Raw genomic sequence first — 23634 nt, forward strand, 5'->3', positions numbered from 1 at the left:
TCATTCCTCACCTGCCTTTCTAGGTGGAAATTTGGACTCCGGAGGAGAACCTCTTTCCCTGGTGTCATCGCCTCCGTCTAGCCCCAAGCCCCAGGTGACCTCACCCCCAAGATCTCCTGTGGCCAAGTCTCGCTCCGCCGGGTTCTCGCGCGGAGGTAGTGGGCGCGACATAGGCCCCGCCTCCTGGGAACCCACGTGGGATTCTGGGAAGGCCCCTTTGGCTCAGCCCCAAGATGTGGGGGCGTGGCCTTTGCGAGTCACTCTGCTGCAGTCCAGCTTCTGACCGGCTCAAACGCGGCAGCCAATTGGAATACGAGGGCGTGGCCTCAAGGTGCTTCCCGAAGATCTGGAGCCACTCTGGGGACCTGGGGGCGTGATCTGGTCCTCTCCTGTGGCCTAGAGCGGAGGGGTTTCACGGCCAAAGCTTGATTTTCCCAGCGCTTGTCCCAATTCGAATTAAAACTTTGAACTTAAAAAAAAAAATTCTTTGAACTTTTTTGTTATTAGCTTTCTCTCTGTCTGTTTGGGGTTGTGACATTGGGGACTCTGAGGGGGAGAGCTGGAATCTGGAATCCTGGATTCCTGAGGAGGAAGGGACAGAGGCCTCGGACTCGTAGGTCTAAGGAAAGGAAGTCGGAGGAAGGGCTGGATTTTTGGGTTTCGGGAAGAGGTGCAGGAGTCAAACTTCCAGGTACCTGGACTTCCTGGCAACGCTCCCCAGGGCTGGACCTTGCAGGGTTGGCCCACCAGCCTCACCGGACTGGGGTGGTGGAAAGAGGCTCAGAGTGTGTGACAGAGAGACAGTCTGACAGCCTGACAGCTACGGCGGGGTGGCCACGGGATTGCGCTATGCAGGGAAGGTGGTTATTGTGACGGGGGGGGGGGGGCTTGGATTTGCTAGGGCCTGGGAGGTCATCATGAGACTGGGGTCATGAAGGAAACCGAGTTGAGTGCTAGGCGTCACTCAGGGTGGACACAAGAGGGCAGCAGAGGCCTTAACCAAAGTCTCTGCTAGGGTAACCTGTTCTTTCCCTATTCTCAGTGGAAAGCAGGGCCCAAGTGGTTATCTGTGACGAAGATGGTGAGTGAAGATCTGTCAATCCTCAAACCCAAGCCTCTCCTTTCTCAGACCTGGGAATCCAGGCTCCCAGCCCCTCCCCCCTCAGACCCAGGCCCCCAGCCCTTCTCTCCCTGCAGAGTTGGGGGGCCGGACCCTAGAGCAGGAGCTTCCTGGAACTGTCTTTCTCCTCTGTGACGTGACTCAGGAGGAAGATGTGAGGGTGAGTGTATTTCTGTCCCCACTCCCTGGGTCCAATTTCCGTCTAGCTTTGTTCTCTCTTCTAGGCTTGTGAACTGCTGTTCCCTCCACCTTTCCCTCTTCTCCTGGCTAACTTGTTCAGGCCTGAAGATTTCTGCGCAGTGCCCTTCCCCCCTACAAGGCTCTTCCTGATTCTGCTGGCTGCTCCAGTGTCTCCTGGGTAGATTTTATCTCCCGTTTCTTCAAGATTCTTATCACACCTGCCATGTGAATTGGAATAAATGAGTCGCTCACAGTGAATCGGCCTTTTTCTGTGAGTTTTCCTCCCCAGTCTCAACATTTTTATTTCTTCCATTAAATCGGTATCTCTCTGATATCTGTCTCCCGGACTCCAGGTCTCTCTCTGGGCTCTGACACACCTGGCTTCCTGTCTCCTCTTCTCCTGCCACACCTGGTGACTTGAGGGAGTCCACCACTTCATCTAGTTCCTGTCCCATAAGCTGTGGACCCAGCTTCCTTCTTCCTGCCTTGTTTTTGCCCCCGCTCCCAACACTCCTCACTCACAAGATGTCTTTCTCCTTAGACCCTCATTTCTGAGACCATCCACCGGTTTGACCGCTTGGATTGTGTGGTCAACAACACTGGCTATTGTGTGGCCCGAGGGTCATTCTCCACTGGTGTCAACCTCACTTGGGCAGGACAGGACAGGTGTGGAATCCTGCACAGCTGGGCTCCCATCTAGTTCTGATCCATTCCCATTGTGTGACCTCCCCTTTGCATACCTCCAGTTCTGTGTTTCTAAAATGGGAATAATGATGAGGATGCTCCTCACTGTAGGGTTGTTCTGAGTATTGAACGAGGTAAACTGTTCAGCCTCATAATTACCAGAACGATCTCGGTCTAGGTAAGGCCGATGGCCTTTCTATTACTGATGACTGTCAAGATGTACTCGTGGCATGTGGCTTATAGGACTTAGTGTGGTGGCTTCAAAGGGAAATTGCCATCAGTTTAATGACTGTCCTTTCTAAGAATGCCTCATGCTGGTCAACCAAGGCTCAGAGGTCACAAAGCAAGGCCATGGAAGAGAGAGGCCTCCCTTGTTGGCTGGGCAACTTTGAGTAAGTGGCTCACCCTCTCTGGGCTGCATTTTTCTTCTTATGTTGTTGTAAGGATTAAACAGATGGTGGATACTAGTTCATTCTTTCTCCTTGTATAATTTGTATATTCAACAGATATTTATGAAGTACCCATTCTGTCCCAAGTTCTATTCTAGGGACTAGGGATTTAGCAGTGAACAAAATAGACAAAAATTCCAGTCCTCGTGGGATTTCCATTCTAGAGTGAGGAAAGAGACAAGAAAAGACAGATACAAGTAATCCTTTTTATTCATGGATTCTGCATGTGCAAATTCCAACCCGTGAAAAAAATTGTTGTAACCCTAGAATCAGCAGTACTCCCTAAACTTTCCCAGTTTCGCAGACAAGCGCAGGGTAGCAAATTTTGAGTTGTCTGTAGCATGTGTTCCCAGCTGAGCTTGAGCAAGATGACATTATTCCCTGGTTTCAGTTGGTTCTCAAGCCGATAGAGGCCCACAGGACAGAGACAGGAGAGGGTGGCACAGTCCAGAACTCCCACCCTGGGGCCAGCTGAACGAGTTTGAGTTGCAGGGCTGACACCTGTTAGTGGGGCAGCCTCAGGCAATTATTTATTTGCAAAGTCAATAAAATAGAGTTTACCAGCAGGGGTAGTTTTTAGGATTTAATATTGACTCTATGTTAGATATCCATATATCTATATACATACATATACAGGGTAGGGCAAAAGTAGGTTTACAGTGAGTAGGTGAAACAGTTTATTTATTTATTTTTTGTCTAAACAGTTTATTCTTATATTATTGTTTATTAATTATTGTATTTTTTTCCATATGAACAACTATAAACCTACTTTTGCCCCACTTTGTATACGTATACACAGGCACCATCTTTGTCCGTTCAGGCTGCTATAACAGAAATAGCACAGGCTAGGTGGCTTAAATAAACATTTATCTCTCAGTTCTGGAGGCTAGGAACCCCAAAGTCAAGGTTCTAGCAGATTCTGTGTGTGGTGAGGGCTAGCTTCTTGCTGTGTCCTCTCACAGTGGAAGGGGTGTGGGAGCTCTCTGGGGTCTCTTTTCTGGGTACTAATCCCATTCATGAGATCTCCACCCTCATGACCTAATCACTTCCCAAAGCTCCCACCCCACCCTCCAAATACCATCACTTTAAAGGTTAGGATTTTTTTTTTTTGATTCAGTAAGACGAGGGGAGGTAGAGAGACAGACTCCCACGTGTGCCCTGACTGGGATCCACTCAGCAAGCCCACTAGGGGGCGATGCTCTGCCTCTCTGGGGTGTTGCTCCATTGCTCAGCAACTAAGCTCTTCCTAGTGCCTGAGATGAGGCCATCTAGCCATCCTCAGCGCCCAGGGCCAACTCACTCCAACCAGGCCATGGCTTCAGGAGAGGAAGAGAGAAGTGAGAGGGGGAGGGGTGGAGAAGCAGATGGGTTCTTCCCCTGTGTGCCCTGACCAGGAATTGAACCTGGGACATCCATACACTGGGCAGACACTCTACCACTGAGCTGCCAGGGCAAGGTTAGGATTTTAACACATGTATTTTTTTAAGGAACACACATTTAGTCCATAGCAGGTTCATATTATTATATAATATGCACATGCTTCCCTAGGAGTAGTGGGTGAGTATTCACTAATTCAATGCCCACGGTGATTTTAGACCATAACTGGTTCCTACAGTGAGTGTATACCAGCCCGTCCAGTGCTGATGAAGAATTTTCTCGTTCTCATTCTCCTGTCTTTACAGCTCCTTTCCTTATGAATGTTGATTTTTCTTTCCTGCTACCCCACCCAGATTTTTCTATTTATTGTTGACCCCTGGATAATGGAGGGGTTAAAAGTGCCAACCGCTGTGCAGTTGAAAACCTGCATGTAACTTTGACTCCTCCTCAAACTTTCCTTCAGTCCCTTGATATCCGTGGGGAATTGGTTTGAGGACCATTCGGGTACCATAATCCTTGGACACTCAAGTCCCTTATACACAATGGAGCGGAACAAATCTGCATCTGTGGATTCCCAGTGGTGGATCAAAAGTGCTATAATTCTATGCTGTACACCTGACACTAGTACAGAATAATATTGGCTATAAACTGTAATTGAAAAAAAATTAATGTTTTTGTTTTCAATGTGCCATTGGTTGAATCCATGGATGCAAAACCTGGATACAGAGGGGTGATTGTATATTTGTTGAAAAAAATCTACGTGTAAGTAGGCCCACGCAGTTCAAACCTGTGTTGTTCAAGGGTCAACTGTATTTAACAAATACATTATGATACTAAGTGACAGGCACAAATATTGACTTTGACATTTCTAAGCTCTAGAGGGGTTACTCTCATTCTGCAGATGAGGAAACTGAGTGACGGAGAGGCAAAGTGACTTGCCCCAAATCATGCAGCCAGAAAGCGGCAGGGCTGAGATTCTAACCAGGTCTTCTGGCCCTGGACACTGCTTTTTTTTTTTTTTTTTTAATAAATTTTTATTAATGGTAATGGGATGACATTAATAAATCAGGGTACATATATTCAAAGAAAACATGTCTAGGTTATTTTGTCATTAAATTATGTTGCGTACCCCTCGCCCAAAGTCAGATTGTCCTCCACCACCCTCTATCTAGTTCTCTGTGCCCCTCCCCCTCCCCCTAACTCTCTCCCTCCCTGCTTTCTTTATTAATCACTGGGCAACCTTCTTTCCTTTTCATCATCCCTGACCCTCTTGTCTGCCAGCCTCACTTGGGTCCCCCACTCTTCTCCCGATTGCTATGGCCCCCCAGTTCTCCGGTCCACATGGGCCCCTCATTCTCTCCCTCTCCAACCTCTGCCCTTAGACCCACCTCTGCAATGGCCTGAGGAGACCTCTGCCCAGGGCTTCCGGCAGCTGCTGGAACTGAACCTGTTGGGGACATATACCTTGACCAAGGTGAAGGCTGGGGCCCCGGCCTCCCAGGCTGGGGGGGAGGCCTAAGGGAGAGGGTTGAAACAGGGAGGCAGTAATAGGCAGTCACAGCTTTGCCACCCAAGCAACAGCTATTGGGAGCAAAGAGCATCATTGCCCGCTCCCTCTGTGCCCTTCCTCTGAATCCTCCCATGACTGCCCCTGCTTATCCTCTCTGTTCAAGTGTCACCTCCAAAGGGCCTTTCCAAGGCATCCTTGCTTACACAGTACTTACATACATATTCATTCTCTATGATAACAGCGTGCTTATTTATTTGTTTGTTTGTTTATTTAGAGAGAGAGAAAGGAAGGCAGAGAGAGGGAGGGGGGAAAGGAAGCATTCATTTGTTGTTTCACTCAGTTGCTGTTCCACTTAGTAATTGCTTCCCACCTGTGCCCAGACCAGGGATTGAACTTGTAACCTTGTCATTTCAGGATAATGCTCTCTTTTATTTTTTTTAAATTCAGTGAGAGGCAAGGATGTGGGGAGGCAGAGAGACTAACTCTTGCATGCATGCACCTCGACTGGGATCCACTCGGCAAGCCCCCTAGGGGGCAATGTTCTGCCCATCTGGGGCTGCTGCTACCGAGCTATTTCAGAGCCTGAGGCGAGACCATAGAACCCTCCTCAGCCCCGAGGCCAACTTGCTGGAATCATTGGAGCCTTGGCTGCTGAAAGAGAAGAGGAGAGGAAGAGGGAGGGGTGGAGAAGCAGATGGTCACTTCTCCTGTGTGCCGTGACCCGGAATTGAACCCAGGACTTCCATACTCTGGGCCGATGCTCTACCGCTGAGCCAACTGGCCAAGGCTATTTTATTTATTTATTTATTTATGTATTATTATTATTTTTTTCTGAAGCTGGAAACGGGGAGAGACAGTCAGACAGACTCCCGCATGCGCCCGACCGGGATCCACCCAGCACGCCCACCAAGGGCGACGCTCTGCCCACCAGGGGGCGATGCTCTGCCCCTCCGGGGCGTCGCTCTGCCGAGACCAGAGCCACTCTAGCGCCTGGGGCAGAGGCCAAGGAGCCATCCCCAGCGCCCAGGCCATCCTTGCTCCAATGGAGCCTTGGCTGCGGGAGGGGAAGAGAGAGACAGAGAGGAAGGAGGGGGTGGGGGTGGAGAAGCAAATGGGCGCTTCTCCTATGTGCCCTGGCCGGGAATCGAACCCTGGTCCCCCGCACACCAGGCCGACGCTCTACCGCTGAGCCAACCGGCCAGAGCCTTATTTTATTTTATTTTTTTCTTTTAATTTATTTATTTTTTACAGAGACAGAGAGAGAGTCAGAAAGGGATAGATAGGGACAGACAGGAACGGAGAGAGACGAGAAGCATCAATCATTAGTTCTTCATTGCGTGTTGCAACACCTCAGTTGTTCACTGATTGCTTTCTCATATGTGCCTTGACTGCGGGTCTTCAGCAGACCGAGTAACCCCTCGCTGGAGCCAGCGACCTTGGGTTCAAGCTGGTGGGCTTTTATTCAAACCAGATGAGCCCGCGCTCAAGCCGGCGACCTCGGGGTCTCGAACCTGGGTCCTCCGCATCCCAGTCCGACGCTCTATCCACTGCGCCACCGCCTGGTCAGGCTTATTTTATTTTTTTAAAGATATTATTTATTGATTTTAGAAAGAGAAGGGAATGAGAGAGAAAGGAGGAGAGGAGCGGGAAGTATCAACTCCTAGTAACTGCTTCTCATATGTTCCTTAACCAGGCAAGCCTGGGGTTTCGAACTGGCGACCTCAGCATTCCAGGCTGAACGTTTATCCACTGTGAGAGTGCACCACCTTACATCATGCAACAGTCAAGGGTGTTGGACACCACAGGTCAGGCAGTGTGTTTATTTTTATCATGGAATTCATTCATTTGACAAATATTTATTTAGCACCAGCAATGTGCTAAGCACTGGATATCCAGCAGGGGACAAAAGGGACAGGCATCCCTGCCCTTGGGGAGCTGACATTGTAGTGGAGGAGACGACAGTAGGTAATAAATACAGAATATACTGTCAAGGAGTGACAAATACGAGGCAAAAAAGTGAAGGAACAAAAGGGGGTAACGAGTGGTGGGGAAGTGCAAATGCTATTTTCTTTGGCATTTTATTTATTTTTATTATGACATTTTGCAAGGGTACGCAAAAGCAGAGAGAATTGTAGGCCCACGTGATCATCACCCAGAACCAGCAATGTCAGCATTCTGCTAGTCTTGCTTCTAGGGAACCCCTCACTTTTTTCCTGGGCTTTTGTAAGGCCAGTGGCCTCTGCCATGGCCATGCAGATTCAGATTCCCATTGGATTCTGGCAGATGGTTAAGGAACTGTGGGGCCAGAAAATGGTGGACCGTTCGTTCCATTTATTAAAGTCTCGTAAGGACAGAAGAGCAAACAGGTAGGGAAGACCTCTTCCCTCTCACTAAGGCTCCCTAAGCCCTGACTCATTCTCTGGATTTTCCCAGTGTATGGCCAGCAGCCACGGCCACCATCATAGCCGCCTGGCCCATGCAGGTTCCCATTTGATTTGGATAGATGGTAATGAAACAACGAAGCCAAGAACTGGTGGGCCATTAGCTATAATCCTAGCTTGCACCTGGTGGACAAGAAATACACACAGTGGGAAAACACTTCCCTTTCCATTCAGGGCTCCCAAAGCCACTGACTTAACTGAGTTTCCTAGAATCAAAGGTTTCTACTTTATCAGCTTTATTCACCTCTGTTCCCCATTCCTTCTCGTTGCACAAACTCTGCATAAACTAGCTTCTCCTTCAGCACTCCGCCATCTTGGCTGCTTCTCCTCTCCTTCATGTGGCCTTTCTCTGCTCTCTTCCAGCATGGGCTCCTCTGCCCCATTTTATAGTGTAGAAATCAAAACCTTTATTCCAATATACAAACAAGGAAGGCTCTGATACAAAGTCACTTATCTCAGCCTGACCAGGTGGTGACACAGTGGATAGAGCATTGGACTGGGATGCAGAGGACCCAGGTTCAAGACCCAAGGTCCCCAGCTTGAGTGTGGGCTCATCTGGTTTGAGCAAAGCTCACCAGCTTGGACCCAAGGTCACTGGCTCGAGCAAGGGGTTACTAGGTCTGCTGAAGGCCCATGGTCAAGGCACATATGAGAAAGCAATCAATGAACAACTAAAGTGTCGCAACGAAAAACTGATGATTGATGTTTCCCATCTCTCTCCGTTCCTGCCTGTGTGTCCCTATCTATCCCTCTCTCTGACTCTCTGTCTCTGTAAAAAAAAAAAAAAAAAAAAAGAAAGTCACTTATCTGAGGCATAATAGGATTCTTCATGAGAGTGCACCACCTTACATCATGCAACAGTCAAGGGTGTTGGACAAGCTTAGTGTTGAGAAGATCTTAGTATTAAAAGGGTGAGAAAGGCCTGACCAGATGGTGGCGCAGTGGATAGAGCATTGGACTGGAACGCAGAGGACCCAGGGTCAAAACCCTGAGGTCCCCAGCTTGAGTGCGGGCTCATCTGGTTTGCGCAAAAGCTCACCAGCTTGGACCCAAGGTCTCTGGCTTGAGCAAGGGGTTACTCGGTCTGCTGTAGCCCCCACGGTCATCAAGGCACATATGAGAAAGCAATCAATGAACAACTAAGGTGTCACAACGAAAAACTAATGATTGATGCTTCTCATCTCTCCTCGTTCCTGTCTGTCTGTCCCTGTCTATCCCTCTCTCTGACTCTCTTTTTGTCTCTGTAAGTAAAAAAAAATAAAAAAGTTAAATAAAAGGGTGGGAAAGGCTTAGTCTTAAAACTAAGCCTTAGGCTATAACGACCCTGCCCGCTTACAGCCTGTGCCCCATACCCAATGCAAACTATAAGAGAGCAAACATATATATCATATTTACACACTTATTTGACCAACACCCAGACTCACAGGCCTCCAGCCAAAAACAGGCCGGGCAAAATCAGCGCTCCCAAGCCCCTCAGCACTCTCTCTCCAGACTCTGCCGCAAAACAGGCTTGGGGAGGGCGGGGGGGAGAACCCTCCTCCAGCAAACAATGGCCCCTCCCAAGCAGGAAGGCAATCAGCAATCTGCTGCCCTGAGGGCAAACACCACAGACTATACACACCTGGTGCTGCCCCAGTACAAGCCAGCAAACCTAGAAAAAACACTTGTTTACCCAACAACTTGTTTAGAGTAAATCTCAAATTATAATATTTCACCTGTAAATAATTCAGTATGGTCTTTACCAGATGAGGGGTTATTTTTTATTTATTTATTCATTTTAGAGGAGAGAGAGAGAGAGAGAGAAGGGGGGAGGAGCAGGAAGCTTCAACTCCCATATGTGCCTTGACCGGGCAAGCCCAGGGTTTTGAACTGGCGACCTCAGCATTTCCAGGTTGACGCTTTATCCACTGTGCCACCACAGGTCATGGGTTATTTTTTTTAAGTTTCCCTTTCTTGATTTTACTTACTGATGTAAAAAAGGCAGGGGGTCTGACCTGTGGTGGTGCAGTGGCCTGTGGTGGCGCAGTGGATAAAGCGTTCACCTGGAACACAGGTTGTTAGTTTAACACCCTGGGCTTGCCAGGTCAAGACACATATGAGAAGCAACAAGCAAGCAATAAACAACTAAAGTGGAGCAACTATACTTCTTGCTCCCTGCCCGTCTCTCCTCTCTGTAAAATCAATAAATAAAATCAAAAGAGAGGAAGAAAGAAAGAAAGAAAGAAAGAAAGAAAGAAAGAAAGAAGAAAGGTTGGAGGAGGGACAGGAAGCACCAGCTCACAGTTGCTTCTTATGTGTGACTTGACATGGCAAGCCCGGGGTTTCGAACTGGCAACCTCAGCATTCCAGATTGATGCCTTTCCTACTGTGCCATCATAGGTGAGGCAAGAGGTATTATTTTAAATTGTGTATTTGTGTGCTCTTTTACACAGGGTGGGATGATCAGGAGGCTTCGCTGAGAGGTAACATTTCAGTCATAACACAAGGAGGTGTGTGGGGAATAGTGGTCCAGTGGAGAAATAGCCAGTGCAAAGGCCCTGGGGTGGGACTTCCTGTAGTACAGAACAGTGAGAAGGGCAGTGTGACTGAAGCAGGATAAGCAAGTGGGAGAGAGCGCAAGGTGAGGGTAGAAAGCGGGCAGTGGGACCCAGATTGTATGGGGTCTTATAAACCACAGAAAGGGCTTTGCCTTGAGATGGAGTGAGCAGGGAGCCATGGAGCTTCTGAAAAGAGGGGGAGGGAACTGCTAAGTGGAAACTGGAGCCCTCTGGCAGATGCCTGGGGAACAGATTGAGGGGGGCAAAGGCTGAAGCAGGGGGACTTTGGGGATGGTCCAGGCAGGACGTAATGTTTGATCTGACCAGGCTGGTGGCTGTGGATTTGTTGAGAAGTGGTCTGGTTCTGGGTCTGTTTTGAAGGTAGAATTGTCAGGATTTCCTCATAGACTAGATATGGGGGTGAATTCCAGAAAGAAAGAAATGGTTTTGTTGTTGTTAATTTGTTTAGCAAGTGAAGGATAGGAACCCCAGGGGAGGAGCAGGTGGGTAGGATTCATGGGTCTGGAGTGAGGGTCCAGGTCTGGAGATATCACTGTGGTGCTCACCTCACTGGCTTGTGGCTTGTGTGTGGGAGGAGCTCAGAAAGGGGAGTGTGGAATGAGGGGAGGTCCCTGGAGTGGGCCAGGGGTCACCTGTGTGGGGAAAGCCGAGGAGCTGTCTCTGAGGTGTGATCTGGGTTCCAGGTGGAATGTCGCCATCTGGGTCATCCCCTGCTCAACCGGTGAACCCTGGCTCCTGTCCCCAATTTCTGTTCTCCTTCTAAGATTGGCACCTCGACAAGATGAGACACACACGCTGCCGCCCAGGAAGGGTTTTTGTATGTGGTGTGGGGGGGTGTTTTCTAGCTCTAGCTGCTTTCAGAGATCAACCTGCCAGTTCGCGCTGCCCGAGGCTCTAGCCGAGGCACAATAAATGTGCGGTGTATGTGTGTCCCCTGCAGGCCAGTGTCAGGGCTCCAGGGAGTCATTTCCCAGGAGTGAATGTGCGCTGAGGCGTCCCAGGGCTGTCTGTCAGCTCCCTCTAGACCTTTCAGAGACACTCCCCACCGGGCGCGGGGCGGGGCTAAATGCTGTCCTGAGATCCCGAGAAGGGGAAGAGGAAGAGAGGGGGCTTGGATGTCAGACTTCCATCATCTCTAATATCACTGTTGGTATATCTTTTATTTGTTGCGAGCATTTAAAAAGAGAGTGATTAGCCTGACCAGTGGTTGCACAGGATAGAGTATTGACCTGGGACTCTGAGGACCCAGGTTCAAAACCCAGAGGTGGCCGACTTGACCGCGGGCTCACCAGCTTTGAGCACAGGGTCGTCGGCTTGAGTGTGAGATCATAGAAATGGCGCCATGGTCGCTGGCTTGAGCCCAAGATCAGTGGCTTAAGCAAGGGGTCACTGGCTCCGATTTAGTGCCCCCCTCCACTCCCGTCAAGGCATATATGAGAAGCAATCAGTGAACAACTAAAGTGCCGCAACTACGAGTTGATGCTTCTCATATCTCTCTCTCTCTCTCTCTCTCTCTTTTACATAGCAACTGGATTCTGGTTTCTCTTAAAAAGTTGGTCAACTGGACCCATGGGACAGGGTGACAGTCTGCTAAATGTGGCCTGTCTCTCTTTGTACTCCAGTCCCTGCCTCCTCCTACTGGATACCTAACTATTACGTGTGAGTGGGTCAGAGTAAAGGGTCTAGACTGGGGCCTGCCTGCCTAAGTTCTCTGCGTCTTCCTATTGTCAACATCAAGCAAGTTACTCAATCTTTCTGTGGTTCAATTTTATTACCAATAAAATAGGGCTAATCATGGTACCTAGGTAATCCACAGGGTTGTTCTGACAATTGAATGAAATTATTTAGAACATTACTGGCACGGAGTTTCCTGTCTGCAAGTTATTATTTCCCATGAACCTTGTCCCTCTCTGTGGCTAATCTCACTCACTATTTGAGGCCTCTGAAATACAGGCTGGGAAAATGAGGCCTGGGTATGGTAGAAGGGAAAAGGTGAGATTTGAGCTGGACCTTAAGTAGGAGGAAAGTAAGTGGAGAAATAGGGCACAGAGTGTTTCACTCACTAAGAAAAGAATGTGCAGCCTTACCTGTGGTGGCGCAGTGGATAAAACGTTGACCTGGAATGCTGAGGTCACTTGTTCAAAACCCCAGGGTTGCCCCATCAAAGCATATGTGAGAAGTAACTATGAGCTGGTGCCTTCTCTCTCTCTCTCCTCCCTCTAAAAGCAATAAATAAAAATCTTTTTTAAAAAAGAATGTGCAAAGGCCCTGGGGCAGAAATCCCTGGGTGTATTTTTCCCCTTTTCATTTAATTTATTGGGGTGACACGGGTTAACAAAATTATACAGGTTTCAGGTGCACAATTCTGATTCATTATCTGTACACTATATTGTGTGATATTATGTGTTCACCACCTTAAGTCAAGTCTCTTTCCATCACCATTTATCCTCCCCTTTACCTTCTTCTCCCCACCATCCCAGCAACCATCACATTGTTGTCTGTGTCTATGAGTTTTTTCTCTATTTTTGCTCAATCCCTCTTCCCTCCCTGGGTGTATTTTAAGATTTTTTTTTTAATTTTTTTTAATTTTTATTTTATTTATTCATTTTTAGAGAGGAGAGAGAGAGAAGGGGGGAGGAGCTGGAAGCATCAACTCCCATATGTGCCTTGACCAGGCAAGCCCAGGGTTTCGAACCGGCGACCTCAGCATTTCCAGGTTGACGCTTTATCCACTGCGCCACCGCAGGTCAGGCCCTGGGTGTATTTTAAGAACAAGAGAACCCCTACCTTTATCTCTAGCTTAGCGATTATAAGCAGTTTGTTAAACTTGTTCTACCCATTGCCTTTTGCAATTTCCTACTCAGAAATCATATCATTTAATCAGTAAGGACTTCATAAATGCTATCAATGGATTACAGTGTTTATTTTTATTTTTAAATAAAATGAAGAGTAATATAATATTGTCAGAATAGTACAGAGAACTCTCATATATCCAGACTCTTCACTGTTAATATTTTACCACATTTGGTTGGTTTTCTTCTTTATTTGAAAGTAAGTTACAGGTATGATGTCCATTTACCCCTCAGTACTTTGGAGTCTATTTCCTAAAACCAAGAACAATGTCTTATTACACAATCACAGTAAGATTCACATTGGCACATGATCTAACCTTCTTATTCAGATTAGAATTCTTAACATCATCAGAGTTGCATGGCCACACCTGATTTATTGGGGATTCCCCAGGATCCAACTCTAGGTGAGAATGGAGTGTAGCCTGCAGGGGAGGTGGTCCTGGGAAGTGCTGCCCTTGGGTGGGAGTAGGTGTGGACATGCAGGCAGCAGATGGAGGGCGTCACCGAGTAAATTATCACTGGGGCAAAAGGGGTGCTGTCCTCGGGACTCAGAGAGAAACGTGCACCTCACAGCTATCCCCCACCTAAGAGAGGGAGAGCCAACTCTTTTAATAAATGTACTGTAAAAGTACATTCAGCCTGAGCAGGCGGTGGCTCAGTGGATAGAGCGTTGGACTGGGATGCTGAACACCCAGGTTCGAGACCTCGAGGTCGCCAGCTTGAGTGTGGGCTCATCTGGTTTAAGCAAAAAGCTCACAAGCTTGGACCCAAGGTCGCTGGCTCCAGCAAGGGGTTACTCAGTCTGCTGAAGGCCCGTGGTCAAGGCACATATGAGAAAGCAATCAATGAACAACTAAGGTGTCGCAATGCGCAATGAGAAACTGATTGATGATTGACTGCTTCTCATCTCTCCGTTCCTGTCTGTCTGTCCCTCTCTCTGTCTCTGTAAAAAAAAAAAAAAAAAAGTACATTCAACTTGCCTGACCAGGTGGTGGTGCAGTGGATAGAGCATCAGCCTGGAATGTTGGGGACCTAAGTTCGGAACACCCAAGGTTGCCAGCTTGAGCACGGGGTCACCAGCTTGAGTGTGCAATCATAGACATGACCCCATGGTCGCTGGCTTGAGTCCAAGGTCGCTGACTTGAGCAAGGGGTCACTGGCTCAGCTGGAGCCTACCTGTTCAAGGCAGGTATGAAAAGCAATCAATAAACAAAATGGTGCCGCAACTAGGAGTTGATACTTCTCATCTCTCTCCCTTCCTGTCTGTCTCTCTCTCTTGCAAAAGAAAGAAAGAGAGAGAGAGAGAGAGAGAGAGAGAGAGAGAAAGAAAGAAAGAAAGAAAGAAAGAAAGAAAGAAAGAGAAAGGAAAGAAGTAGTCCTGGCCAGATAGCTTGGTTGGTTGGAACATTGTCCTGAAGTGCAGAGATTGCCAGTTCGAGTGCTGGTTCGATTTCTGGTCAGGGCACAAACAGGAACAGCTCGATGTTTCTAGCTCTCTCTTTCCTCCCCTTCCTCTCTTGCTAAAATCAATAAAAAAAAATTTTTTTTTAAGTACATTCAACTTTATGTTAAAAAGTAAAATTAAGATCTTTTTTTTAGGCCTGACCTGTGGTGGCGCAGTGGATAAAGCGTCAACCTGGAAATGCTGAGGTCGCCAGTTCGAAACCCTGGGCTTGCCTGGTCAAGGCACATATGGGAGTTGATGCTTCAAGCTCCTCCCCCTTCTCTCTCTCTCTCTGTCTCTCTCCTCTCTCGCCCTCTCTCTGTACTCTCTAAAAATGAATAAATAAAAAATTAAAAAATTTTTTTAAAAAAAGATCTTTTTTTAGTATAACCAAACTGCCACTAGGTCTTTTTTTTTTTTTTTGTATTTTTCCGAAGCTGGAAACGGGGAGAGACAGTCAGACAGACTCCCGCATGTGGGCGATGCTCTGCCCCTCCAGGGTGTCGCTCTGTTGCGACCAGAGCCACTCTAGCGCCTGGGGCAGAGGCCAAGGAGCCATCCCCAGCGCCTGGGCCATCTTTGCTCCAATGGAGCCTCGCTGCGGGAGGGGAAGAGAGAGACAGAGAGGAAGGAGAGGGGGAGGGGTGGAGAAGCAGATGGGCGCTTCTCCTGTGTGCCCTGGCCGGGAATCGAACCCGGGACTCCTGCACGCCAGGCCGACGCTCTACCACTGAGCCAACTGGCCGGGGCCCACTAGGTCTTCTTAAAAAATTAACAGTTACTTCTTTTTTTTTTTTTTTTATTTTTTTTTTACAGAGACAGAGAGAGAGTCAGAGAGAGGGATAGATAGGAACAGACAGGAACGGAGAGAGATGAGAAGCATCAATCATCAGTCTTTCGCTGTGACACCCTAGTTGTTCATTGATTGCTTTCTCATATGTGCCTTGACCGTGGGCCTTGAGACCAAGTAACCCTTTGCTCAAACCAGCGACCTTGGGTCCAAGCTGGTGAGCCTTGCTCAAACCAGATGAGCCCACGCTCAAGCTGGCAACCTCGGGGTCTCAAACCTGGGTCTTTCACATCCCACTCCGAAGCTCCATCCACTGCGTCACCGCCTGGTCAGGCACTTCATTGTTTCCAATGGCTTGTTAGCATTGGTTTGTTCATGCCAGGACCAGACAAGGTCCACTCAATTACATTTGGTTTTCTGGAGGGCAAAGACTTCTCTCTTTCTTTCTTTCCTTTCTTTCTCTCTTTCATTCTCTCTTTCTTTCTAAACTTTATTTTATTTTATTTTTTAAATTTTATTTATTCATTTTAGAGAGGAGAGAGAAAGGGAGAGAGAGAGACAGAGAGGGATAGAGAGAGGAGAGAGAAACAGAGAGAGAAGGTAGGGAGGAGCTGGAAGCATCAACTCCCATATGTGCCTTGACCAGGGAAGCCCAGGGTTTCAAACCAGCGACCTCAGCATTTCCAGGTTGATGCTTTATCCACTGTGCCACCACAGGTCAGGCTAGATTGAGGGATTCTAAACTTTATTTATTGATTTTAGGGGGGGGGGAGAGAGAAAGAGAGAACGGGGAGGAGTAGGAAGCATCAACTCCCATATATGCCTTAATCAGGCAAGCCTAGGGTTGCGAATTGGAGACCTCAGTGTTCCAGGTCAACGCTTTATCCAGTGTGCCACCACAGACCAGGCAAAACTTCTGTTTCTTGTTCATGCCTTTATCTCAGCACTTAAAACTGTGCCTGTTGCGCCTGACCTGTGGTGGCGCAGAGGATAAAGCGTCGACCTGGAAATGCTGAGGTCGCCGGTTCGAAACTCTGGGCTTGCCTGGTCAAGGCACATATGGGAGCTGATGCTTCCAGCTCCTCCCCACCTTCTCTGTTTCTCTCTCTCTCCCTTTCTCTCTCCTCTCTAAAATGAATAAAAGACAAACAAACAAAAAAAACCTGTGCCTGTTGCAAGGAAATCTGTCAACAGGAGTTAAGTTGCTGCCACTGTCACCATCTTCACTATCATCACCATTATCACCATTCTTAGTTTTTAAATTGAATTTATTGGGGTGGTACTAGTTAGCAAAATTATACAGGTTTCAGGCACACAATTCTACAACACATCTTCTCTACGCTGTATTGTGTTCATGCCCCCAAGGCAAGTCTCCATCCATCACCATTTATCCCTCCTGTCCCACCATTCCTATTCTCATCATCACCATCATTATCTTCACCAACATCATCTTCAGCACCATCACCATCATTGCCTTCATCACCATCATCATCACCATCATTGTCTTCACCACCATCATCTTCAGCACCATCACCATCATCATCATCTTCATCACCATCATCTTCACCATCATCATCTTCATCACCATCATCATCACCATCATCACCATCATCATTGCCTTCAGCACACTAGCATCTTCATCACCATCAGTATCACTGTCATCACCACCAACATCCCTTTGAAACTCTTGAAATGTTGACTCTTGGGCCCCAACCCAGACTTTCTGAATCAGGGACTTGGGACCTTTGGCCTCCCTGGAGGATTCTGACACAAGCCAAAGTTCGTGATTTCCTCAGCTAGCGAAAATGGTGGAGGAACTAGGGGTCTTTCCATGGTCAAGGAATTGAGGTCTGTGGGCAGTAAAGATCCACAGAAGTGCCTGACCAGGCAGTGGCACAGTGGATAGAGCATCAGACTGGGATGCAGAGGACCCAGGTTCAAAACCTGAAGGTCACTGGCTTGAGCACAGGCTCATCCGGCTTGAGTATGGGCTCACCAGCTTGAGTGAGGGGTCACTGGCTTGAGTGTGGGATCATAGACATGACCCCATGGTAACTGGCTTGAGCCCAAAAGTCACTGGCTTGAAGCCCAAGGTCCCTGGCTTGAGCAAGGGGTCACTCGCTCTGCCCCCCGGTCAAGGCACATATGAGAAAGCAATCAATAAACAACTAAGGAGCGGCAATGAAGAATTGATGCTTCTCATCTCTGTCCCTTTCTGTCTGTCTGTCCCTCTCTCTGACTCTCTCTCTCTGTCTCTGTCAAAAAGAGAAAAAAAAAAAAGATCCACAGAAGCTGAATGTCTGTTGCAGACCTGGATTGATTCTTAGAGACCTAGTCATTTATCTATTTATTTATCAATAAACAAATCTAAGGAGGTGTCAGACAGTATTCTAGGTGCTGGCAACACTACCTGTGCTTTGTCCTTGTGGAGTTCATAGTCATGGGGCAGCCCGGTGTTATTAAATTAGTGCAGAAGTGCAAAAAAAAAAAAAATTAGTGCAGAAGTGAGTTTATGGGGTGAGTGTTTTGTGCTCAGAGGGACATGGGTGTGGTTCTGGGAGATGTGTGATGGGGAGACTGGCATGTTCTGGGGGTCAGGGTGGGCTTCCTAGAGGAAGCAAAAGATGAGCAGCAATAACTAGAGAGGTGGTGATGGGGCTTTCCAGATCCAGTGTCCAAGGAGGGGGGAGAGTCGGGTCAGTAAGTGTCCCGTGGGTCCTCGATGTGGCAGCACAGAGGTGTCTCTGGCAGAGGGAGCGGCCTGTGCGAAGGCCTGCGGAAGGTTTGGTGCCATCAAAGGGCTGAGTGGAGAGGGGAGGGGGTTGTGCAGGAAGGGTTTGGGGAAGCAGATCACCTGGAGCCTTGAGGGCCGTGCCAGGTGTCTGGTCTTCATCTCAAGAGCAATAGGGAGCCATAGAAAGTATTTGAGCAAGAAAGTGATGGTTCAGATGAGGAGTTGAGGGAGAGTGAGGCTCTGGAAGACTCCCAGGTCTCCCAGGCTGTGGCTTAAGGAGCTGGTGGGAGTGGGCACCGTGTCCGAGGCCAGGAACCAGGAAGAGGCAGGTTTTAGAAGACATTGGGATGATTTCTGCACTGGAGACATTGAGGTGGAGAGCCCAAGGTCAGGAGCTCCGGAAGGGGCTCTAGAGGAGATTTAGGAGATGCTGGTGGGAAACCAACAAAGTAGGGACTTCCCAGGCAGAGCTCAGAGAGCGAGACGGACCCAGGAATCCCAACATTAAAGCGAAATGGAGTCAGGCCAGAGCAAGGCTGCAGGACATTCAGGAGAGCCTGGCCCTCCAGACTGGTTGTCAGGAGGGCAGGAGAGGGAGTCAGGGCAGTAAGAGTCCAGCAGGTCCTTGATGTAGCTACTAGGTGACCTTGGGGGGTGGGGCAGGGAGGACATGGCTAAGGAATGTGTGGGAGTGTTGGGAAGGGAGTGTGGAACAAATATTTATTAGGTGGCAGCTGTGTTCCCAGTGCTGGGATGAGGGTAGCAAATGAACCATATTTGAGCCCTTGTGGACCTCACGTTCGAGGAGTGGGAGTAGGGAGGGAATTAAGTAGCTGGACAGAGTGTGATCAAGATTAAAGAGAGAAATGTGGCTGGGGCAGGGTGAGGTGTGTGTGTGTGGGGGGCAGGCCTGAGGGAGGGAGGATTTCAAGGCTGATGAGAGTGAGGCGGAGGAGAGGAGAGGAGGAGGCTGGAGAATTAAATCCTACTGCACTCTCAGCACCCGCATCCTCCTGTCATTCATGCTGTATCTGTATCATAAAGTCCGTAACACTTAGAGCTGTCAGAAATTCTTATCTGGTTATGGGTTTGGTCTTAAGACTGCGGGGCTGCAAATACTGGTTCTGTCAGGTGTCATGTGGCCCTTTGTGTATGTCAGCCACCCTTCTGTTCCTAAATGAGCTAATCTGTGTAAATTGCTGAAGACAGGGCCAGGCACATAATAGATCCTCAATAAATTTATTCACTTAACCAAAAGATATTTATTGAGCATCTACTATGTGCCAGACACCTTGATACTGGGGATGAAGCAAAATAAGAGTTTCAGCCATCCACTTGTGGATTTTCTATTCAAGTGGGAGAGACAGAGAATAAGCAAATAACGAAGTAAAATATATATCAGAAGGGTAGTTGTGTCACAGGGAAAAGGAATCAGGAGGCGAGATGGGGACCCAGGGCGAGGCAGGTTGCAGTTTTAAGTAAATAGGATGGTCAGGGAAGCCATCACTGAGAATGTGACATTCGAACAGGATTTGAAGTTGCTGAGGGAGTAGGACTGTTCCATTTTAGCACTGAAACTGTGGACTGAATGTCCTATGTCCCCAGAAACCCTTTAGTCCTGGCCAAACCAGGACAGTTGGTCACCCTAAAAGTGAGTGTCATGGCTATCTTAAGAAAAGCATTCCAGGCAAAGGAAACAAACAGAAAGTGCAAAGGCCCTGAGGTCGGAACACTCAGGGTATATTTGAAGATACAGCACTGAGAACAGGGTGGAGGCTGTTTTTGAGAGAGTAAAGTAGGTTTGAAAGACCTGGTGGGGTGAACCAGAAAGGGAATCAATCTAGAATCTCACTCTGAGAACCCCTGTGGAAAATGGCTTGTGCATGTTAATTTAGTGGTGGAAACAGGCCTTGTCTGGCCAGCTCAGCTGTCCAGATCAAGCAAGGGAAAGGATAGACTTTAAGTTTTCAAGGTCACAGGTAGTAAAAGAACTGAGAGACAGAGAGGGAGAGAGAGAGGGGGAGGGAGAGTTGAGAGAGTTTGTTTAGGGACCTCCAGGTAGCCAGGGAGTTTCAGGGGAGAAGTTGGCAGAATATGGGATGTATTTCTTTTTTTCTCTTCTTTCTTTAGTGAGAGAGGGAGGGACAGACAGGATGGACAGGCAGGAAGGGAGAGAGATAAGAAGCATCAACTCATAATTGTGGCACCTTAGTTGTTCATTGATTGCTTCTCATACGTGCCTTGACGGGCGGTGGGGGCTCCAGCAGAGCCAGTGACCCCTTGCTCAAGCCAGTGACCTTTGAACTCAAGCCAGAGATCATGGGGTCATGTTTATGATCTCATGCTCAAGCCTGTGACCTTGGGGCTTCAGAACCTGGGTTCTCAGAGTCCCAGGCTGAGGCTCTATCCACTGCACCACCGCCTGGTCAGGCTGGGGTGTATTTTATGAAGCCCACCCACATCGCACTGAGTACAGAGTTCTCTGTAAAACTCAGAGAAACTGTCTTCCCCTTCATGAATAAAAGAGCTCCCTCTTATTTTTGCAAAAAGTGCAGCCATGTGGCATTTTTCTGTTTTGATATAGACAGGAGTTTGAATAACATACAAAGACCCAGAGGGAGAGGAGGACAGGGAAATAGGGACAGAAAAAGGGGTGGAGAAAAAGAGAAAAATCCCTTTCAGACTAGGAGAGACTCCTTCTGTGCGAGACCCAGAGACCCTGGGTAAGCCAAAGAAGGTGCGCTCTGGAGCCCCAGTTGCTGTCCCTACAAGCCCCTGAGATCAACTAGTGGGCATACCAGAGAGACGGCCACTGACCCAGACATCAGGATGTTTTGGTGGGCTGGGGGAGACCCAGGCCAAGGGTGGCTTACTCTACTTTCTGTCTCCGCTGCTTGCCCTGTGGAAGAGCCAGGGGAACGTCATCAACATCTCCAGCCTGGTTGGGGCAATTGGCCAGTCCCAGGCAGTCTCCTATGTGGCCACCAAGGTTAGGCTGTCAAGGGACACTGCTGCTTCCTTCCCTCTTAACCTGGCCCCCTAGGGACCTCAGACCTAAGGTATAAAAACCTGTGACATGTTGTCATGCACTAAGTGTCTCCAAAGAAATAGCCTAGTTCACTGCAACACAGCTGCAGGGGGAGTGACTTCCCCATTCTGATGCCAGGCTTGACCCCCGTGGTTGGGAGGACACCAAATGCGGGGCAGCTGTGTTGGGCTTGGCACTTTGCTTGATTGGTGTGTGAGCACGTGGCAGAGGCACGTGTGCATAGCCTATATAAGGCTATGGGTGCTTGCACCTGTTGGAATCCATGGGAGTCCAAAAAGATCAGAATAACAGGCTTTATTGAAAGGAAGAAAGGAACCCTGCCGGGCACTTCTCCAGAGAGAAGGGCACCGATTGCAGACTAGGGGTGAATTTTATAGCGTTTGGGAGAGCCTGAGGGGGTACTGAGTCAAAAGTTCTGGTATGTTCCCTTTTACGGTTTTAGGATTTCAGCTTTCTGGAATGCTCCTTCTTGGGGCAGGTTGACCAGCTTCCTGGAACTCTTCTGCCTCAGGGGCGATTGTCCAGTAAGTAAGGGTGAGGTCAGGCAGCCAGGTGGGACAACAAAAGGGCAGTTGGAAGTTCATATATCTATCAGTACCCAAGAAAGATGAGAGATGGGGGATTGCAAATGGCCGATTGCCTGCCTGCCACTGTGAGGGGCCATTTTACTGTTTGCCTGAAAGGTAATTTCCCCTGCTTGTGTGCTTGTCGGCTGTTGTGAGACTTTTATTAAACGAATGGCCCGCTTTCCGGCTCCGCAGTTTTTCTACCGTCTGTCCGAATCCAATGTGAACCTGCCTTGCCTCAGCCACTGGCATTACACCAGGGGTGCCTTGTCTTCCCTGGACTGAACTTTCTCCTTGACCATGTCTTCTGTAGGGGGTAGTAACAGCCATGACCAAGGCCTTGGCCCTTGATGAGAGTCAATATGGCATCAGAGTCAATTGGTGAGCAGCTCCAAGTGGGCTGGGAGCCTCCTGGGAACTGGGAAGACTGGGAGTGAGCCCAACACAGTGTTTGCTGCAGACCCACCTGACTGTCTCTTCTCCATCCCCCCAGTATCTCCCTAAGAAACATCTGGACCCCACTGTGAGAGGAGCTGGCAGCCTCAAGGCCTGACCCCAAGGCCACAATCTGAGAGAGCACATGGCCCAGGTAGGAATGGGGCCTGATCTGGATCTGGGTGGGGCAGAGGGAGCAGCCTGTGACAGGGATGTGTGACAGGGTGTGTGGCAGTCTCCTGGGGGCTCCTCTTGACCTCTTTACCCCCTTGTCTCTCCCCAGCTCCTGGGCCGCATGGGCCAGCCAGTTGAGGTGGGGGCGGCCACGGTGTTCCTGGCCTCTGAAGCCAGCTTCTACACCAGCACTGAGCTGCTTGTGACCGGGGGTGCGGAGCTGGGGTATGGGTGCAAGGTCGGGCGGGGCTCCCCCATGGAGACCCCTGCCGTCCCTTTCTGATGTCCCACATTTCCATTTGGGCTTCAGGAACTAGGACTCTCCTCTCCAAATTCCAGCTTCTGCCCTCTGCCTTTTTGGTGCAGCCCCCTACTCTAGACATTAAGTCTATTTACCAATGTGCCAAACCACCCCACACATTCCCATAAAAGCAATTTGCAGCTAGAAGGAGGGCATCATTATGTTTATTTTTCGCCCTTTATGAGTGCCGCCACACCAAGACCCCTTACCGCTCACCACAGTCCCGCATGCACGGACCCTCCACCCGAGGGAAGGCAACTCCCAGACCTTATGGCAGGAATCTTTCGCCAGGGGCTCCAGGGGAAAGTATTGCACGTTGGCTACACCTGTGCTCCAGTTAAAAGGTCCACAGGGGAGAGTAAATTAAGCTCTAATTAGGAGATAATGCAGGAGGTGAAGCCAGAGGGCCTCCTCTTTATTCTGGAACTGCAGGGGAAAGGAGTTTTGACTTCGATGCCTGCAGAACTGGAGGGTGGCCGGTGCTAAAAGTGCTGAGGGAAGATGAGGCGGGAGACTGAGACTTCTGGGGACAGAAAGGAGGAGCTGGGTTCCGGACCCCTGCATATGGATGGGGAAGGAGGAAAAAGGAGAAACTGGGGGGCGCGGGCACCCCTGCTTTGGAGGGCTGACCCTGGATTCCCCCAGGTAGGGCGCGGGGCCCAGTCCCGGGTGTTTCCCCAGGTGAGGGGGTGGAGCTGCATGGCTGCTGCGGATTGGCCGCCGCGGTGGGTGTGCCGCAATCGCTGATTGGCAGGGGCGGGACAGAGACGGCTTGTAGGCGCCGCACCCCTCCATCCCCAGGCAGGGTGGTGAGGCGAGAGGGAAGAAAAACAGGAAGACACCCCACTGGGGGAACGTTTGGAATTTGACTGCCCTGGCTGTGGCTGTTAGGCATCGGGGAAAGAATTTGGGGCAAAATGTCCCAGAGTAGAATTACGAAGGCACAGTGGTTTAGGGACGGAACATGAGG

The 23634-nt window shown here is 49.1% G+C and overlaps 2 protein-coding genes across 5 annotated transcripts in view; both read left to right on the forward strand.

Moving 5' to 3' along the window:
• The window catches only part of PLEKHA4 (pleckstrin homology domain containing A4), a 40092-nt gene extending 39631 nt beyond the window's left edge, over window positions 1-461 (forward strand). For all 4 annotated transcript variants that reach the window (XM_066271611.1, XM_066271613.1, XM_066271615.1 and 1 more), the window contains one exon: window positions 24-461. In XM_066271611.1, the coding sequence (XP_066127708.1) occupies window positions 24-283 (260 nt within the window). In that variant the 3' untranslated portion in view covers window positions 284-461. The remainder of the gene's footprint in view (window positions 1-23) is intronic.
• Window positions 462-809: 348 nt separating this feature from the next.
• Window positions 810-22797, forward strand: HSD17B14 (hydroxysteroid 17-beta dehydrogenase 14; the record flags this gene model as incomplete). The annotated part of the gene is given in 11 exon segments (XM_066266681.1): window positions 810-928; window positions 1053-1081; window positions 1198-1280; window positions 1842-1908; window positions 5193-5284; window positions 11196-11214; window positions 21043-21128; window positions 22068-22135; window positions 22248-22337; window positions 22383-22392; window positions 22473-22797. Coding segments are annotated over 11 exon segments (837 nt in total), but the record flags the coding sequence as incomplete, so codon positions are not given.
• Between the last annotated feature and the right edge of the window lie 837 nt (window positions 22798-23634).

This window comes from Saccopteryx bilineata, chromosome 3 (assembly GCF_036850765.1).
Source record: "Saccopteryx bilineata isolate mSacBil1 chromosome 3, mSacBil1_pri_phased_curated, whole genome shotgun sequence".
Taxonomy (NCBI): domain Eukaryota; kingdom Metazoa; phylum Chordata; class Mammalia; order Chiroptera; family Emballonuridae; genus Saccopteryx; species Saccopteryx bilineata.